General features: G+C 43.2%; 1 protein-coding gene across 1 annotated transcript; it reads left to right on the top strand.

Moving 5' to 3' along the window:
• Window positions 1–1,867: 1,867 nt before the first annotated feature.
• On the top strand, window positions 1,868–4,286 carry foxb2 (forkhead box B2). Its single transcript, XM_085179638.1, has one exon. The coding sequence runs from the start codon at window positions 2,536–2,538 to the stop codon at window positions 3,490–3,492; it is 957 nt and encodes a 318-aa protein (XP_085035764.1). The 5' UTR covers window positions 1,868–2,535; the 3' UTR covers window positions 3,493–4,286.
• The last annotated feature ends 359 nt before the right edge of the window (window positions 4,287–4,645 follow it).

Genomic DNA, 4,645 nt, shown 5'->3' with positions numbered 1-4,645 from the left:
TCCCCTGGCTCGCTCTTTTATGGGCAAATTGTAAGATCTGTCGTATTTTGCCACTAAATAATTCCCCATCACGCAAGTGAGCCTTACAGCGTCTGCACTACAGTCCTAAACCGGCTTAATTTTCCATTGAAAACAATAGGCCGCGCTAATTGATTTTAATGGCTCTCTCCGCGACGATGCGCCCCTTATGACTTGGAGAGAGGTCTTTAAGATTATTATTATTAGTATAATTGCCATTACCCCCACACTTTCCCTTTGCGAATGGGAGACAGAGAAAGAATATCTTTGCCCTTAAGCTGAACAAATAATTATTAGAGACTGGAAACAAACAGACGACCGTCATTCACGCGCGCGCCCAGTTGCGCGCACGCACGAACACACACATGTCTCTCCACCTTAGAGAGGACCCCCTCCTGGCGACCCTCATTCCCTCCGCCGCCCTCTTCGTGCAGCGTGCCGCTTGTAATTTATGCAAAATTAATTGATACATCTTTTATAATTGATGTGCTGTAAACTTAATGAGTAATTTATGTAATTAGTCAATTAAGGATAATTCCAGCATATGTTCCATATGCCCAGAAGGTGTGCTTTACAACTAGTTATTTGTCCAGGAGTTGGGTGCAAGCGAACGCTGCCGTAGACTACCTAATTAATTTTGTTATGCAGATCAGCTACGGTGTCTATTTAACGGCCCCCTTTGTGAAAACAGATTTAATATTGATCTTTCCCGGGCGTTTTAAGAGGATGCTTTTACCCGCCCTGGCCTCGGAGGGCCTCGGTGTTTCAAATCTCATTTTTCAGGCGCAGGGAAAACAGTTATTCGGAGAAAACAAAAAAACACAAGCGCAGCATCAACTGTCTTTTAAAATGTTCCCTCCTCGTCAAGCAAAGTGGCACTAAAAAGTCATTTTCTTTGCAATTACATAATGTCTTTAAAATATGCTCTCCGTTGACACGGTTGACCTTTTGAGTGGGCTTGAAGGACCGGGACATAACGGGAGTGATACACTAATTAATTGACACAGTTTTGAATATTCATACCTAATACAGCGAGCTTGCCCTTAATTACATTGTTGGACTTCTCTCTTAGGAGGCTAAATCACGGAAGGCTTAATTATTGTAATGTATTCGAGGGCCCACCGGGGCACCGCGGAAGACAGGAGCCGTCAAGGACCCAGTCATGACACCTGGCCAGAGGAGAAAAAACTACGAGGAGGGAGGGGGGCTTTTTGCGGTTCTCCGCTGAACAGAATTCAGAGCAGGGGATGAAGTTTGTTTACATCCTTGTAGGATTCACCAGAGAGTGTTTGAACAGACAGACAGCCGCCGGACTCCCCTCTCAGCAATTAATCAACAACAGCGCCTCTCTCTCTCTCTCTCTCAGTGTGTTTTTGTGTGTTTCTGTGCGAGCAAGCTGGTGTAATTGAGAGCAGAAGAGAAGCGCACTGATGATTGTGCGCAAAGGAAGACATGATTTATTGTTGGCAAAGTCTGAAAGTGCAATCGAGCAAATTTAACAAAGATGCTGTATTTATATATTCTATTCTTTACTATTTGTTTCCTTGACTCGAATGGGGGAGATTTCAACGAAAATCCACGCTCTTCGTCACAGTTCTTTCACCGCAGACACACAGATGACAAGGCAGTCTTTATATGTGAAGCAACTGAACACTTTAATACTATAACATTACATGACTTCTGGTGCTGTTTAAAAAATTGCAGGAGAGGTCAAAGGTCAAGTTTAGAGAAAATGCCACAAAACCTTTGGTGATTTTGTTGTCTTGCTCCAAGACATTCCAGGAGATTCGCCACTTTAAACGAAGATTAGATGTTAAAATCCAAAAGTGTCAATTTTGTCCTCGTGTACTTTACGTGGGAGTCTTTGATTGGTAAACAGCAAATTAGACGCAAAGGCATGTGCTGAACGCACATCCTCTCATGTTTATTCCCCCACCGCCCCCCCCTACACACACACACACACACACACACACACACAGCCCTCTGCTCTCTCATGACGTGTCCCCTGAGTGTCTGGATAATAGATAATAGAGCTGGCGACCTGCGGGGGTCTTACAAAAACGGCGCTCATTGAGTGTGAGCGTCGCACAAGAGGAGAGGAGCCACATCACACACAGACAGCAAAGCAAACCGGCCTCTCATATCATCATTCAGCCGCCGCGGAAACAAGAGCAACTCGGAGGACTTCTCAACTTTTACGCACGGAAATTTGACATTTACGCACGACTTCAAAAGCATAATTTGACGAAGACACGGACAAAAACAACTTATTTTCGGACGCGAGAGACTCTCGAGGATCTTACCTGAGCGGCGGGCCTTTGGGTTTCACTATTAATCGATAAAGCAGGTAATATAATCTGATGGCTCAGAGCTTTGGAGCAGATCAGTCAGATGGAGACTGATATGAAGACTGGCAAGTGAACTCGTAAAACAAAAACAAAAAAAAAAAAACGTTAAAAAAAACTTTAAAAGCATTTTTATTCAAGAATTTAAACTTCAAGAAAAGAGTAACCAGCTATGCCTCGTCCAGGGAAAAACTCTTACAGCGACCAGAAGCCTCCGTACTCCTACATATCACTCACAGCGATGGCTATTCAGAACTCAGCTGAAAAGATGCTGCCTCTGAGTGACATTTATAAGTTCATCATGGATCGCTTTCCATATTATCGAGAGAATACCCAGAGATGGCAGAATTCCCTGCGACACAACCTCTCATTTAACGACTGCTTCATCAAGATACCCCGTCGGCCTGATCAGCCGGGGAAAGGCAGCTTCTGGGCTCTTCATCCGGACTGCGGTGACATGTTTGAGAACGGCAGCTTCCTGAGGAGACGGAAGCGCTTCAAGGTGCTGCGTGCCGAGCATATGACCTGCAAGAGTTCCCCCATGATGCACTATTTCCACCATCACCACCATCACCCTGGCAGCAAGTTGGGAACTGCATCCAGCCACCACGACCACTCAGCCGCCCCTCCAAACGTGGGTCGCCTTCCTCACTTTCAGGGTTACGGGGGCATAACTTGCGCACAGCCCGGTGGGTTTAAACACCCATTTGCCATAGAGAACATTATAGGAAGGGACTACAAGGGTGTGATGGCCAGTGGGCTTCCCCTTACCTCGGTTATGCACCATCTGGGTTACCCGGTGCCCCCTCAGCTCAGCAGCATGGTCAATTCTATGTGGCCGCACGTCGGCATGCTATCAGAGTCTATGGGTGGCGTATCCGTGCCAGCATCCTCCGAGTACGCACCATTCAGCGTGTCAGCCAAGGGCCTGTACCACAACGCCAACGGGCAAACCCTGCCAGCCGTTCCAGTGCCAATAAAACCCACCCCGTCCCTGGGTCCCGTGCCGGGTTTGACGGGTCTGCAGTCCGGCCCGGCCCAGATCTGCTCACCGTCCTCACTGATGGAGAAAAGCGATCTGCTAGAGGGAAAAGGGAACCCTCTACACCCGGCCCTCCTGCTGTCCTAACCGGGTAAATTGCAGGCTATTTTTGAAAGAAAAGAAAAAATAAATAAAGCGAGAAAGACATTGAGATTACCCGAAATAAGACTTATCAGAGACGACAAATAGATTACGTGCAGCTGTAAGAACGTTGTAAAATTAAGTTTAACATTGTGCTGTGTAATGGATTTTTCATTAGACTCATGTTGATTGAAATCATGATTTATTTGCACAATTTGTGAGGGCATTTACCACATACTGTAATGTGGCACTGATAAATACAATCAGACTGGTAGAGATGCTAATCCCAAAGAAAGCTTTGATTTAGGAGACAAACAGTCCGAAATGATTTCAAATGCAAATCAACTGCTCTGTTTTTTGATTTTTGCTGTTATTCTACTTATTTTACTTCAATCATTGGCAGGCCTACCGGCTAAAGACAAGTAGACCTTCGTAATTTTTAATTAGGCCTGTTGCACTTTTTTGTGTATTCTCTAGCAGTGCATTAAAATGTTATGCTTGTATTATAACACTATTTATCTGAAGATATTTATAAAGAACTTAAAACCAAATCCTTCGTGTTGTAGTTATTTAAATAACTGTTTTTTTACATTTGCGCATCCTTTCAGGGACGACTGTGTTTGAAGAGCTGAGGAAAAAAATAAATTCCAATAGACTCGGGCATTCTTTTACATCAGTGGAAACAGACATTCAGGTCCCGACTTTTATCTATCAATTCCTCAGATGTGTAAATAAAGAAATACATCTCTACCCTTATTAAATATTTTGATACTCTACAACAAGAAGTAATAACAAAAAGATCACTTCACATGCCACCTGTGGTTCTGTTTAATGCATAATAAATGATCAGAATAATACATTTTTATTCCAGCTGTTTTTCTTTAAAAACATTATTTTCAATTATTGATTACAACTGATTACAGAAATAATATTACATATATATTTGGCTCTAACTATGAGATATGGAGTGCAAACTGTGAGAGTTAATATTTTTCACTGAACCAACATACAATGACATAAAAGTAATTTTTTACTTTTCTTCACTCTGGAGTCATCCAAGGAAGATCTAAACCCTCTTTGAACATCCAGTTCAAAAACAGAGCTGAATATCATATTACATGGTGTAACTGTTATATTTTAAGAGGATAATTTTAAGAAT

The sequence above is a fragment of the Neolamprologus multifasciatus genome, chromosome 12, assembly GCF_963576455.1.
Source record: "Neolamprologus multifasciatus chromosome 12, fNeoMul1.2, whole genome shotgun sequence".
NCBI lineage: Eukaryota > Metazoa > Chordata > Actinopteri > Cichliformes > Cichlidae > Neolamprologus > Neolamprologus multifasciatus.
This window is presented reverse-complemented; position numbering and strand designations above follow the sequence as displayed.

Bases quoted from the DNA above. Each gene is read 5' to 3' on its own strand.
- foxb2 (XM_085179638.1), top strand. From the start codon at position 2,536: ATGCCTCGTCCAGGGAAAAACTCTTACAGCGACCAGAAGCCTCCGTAC.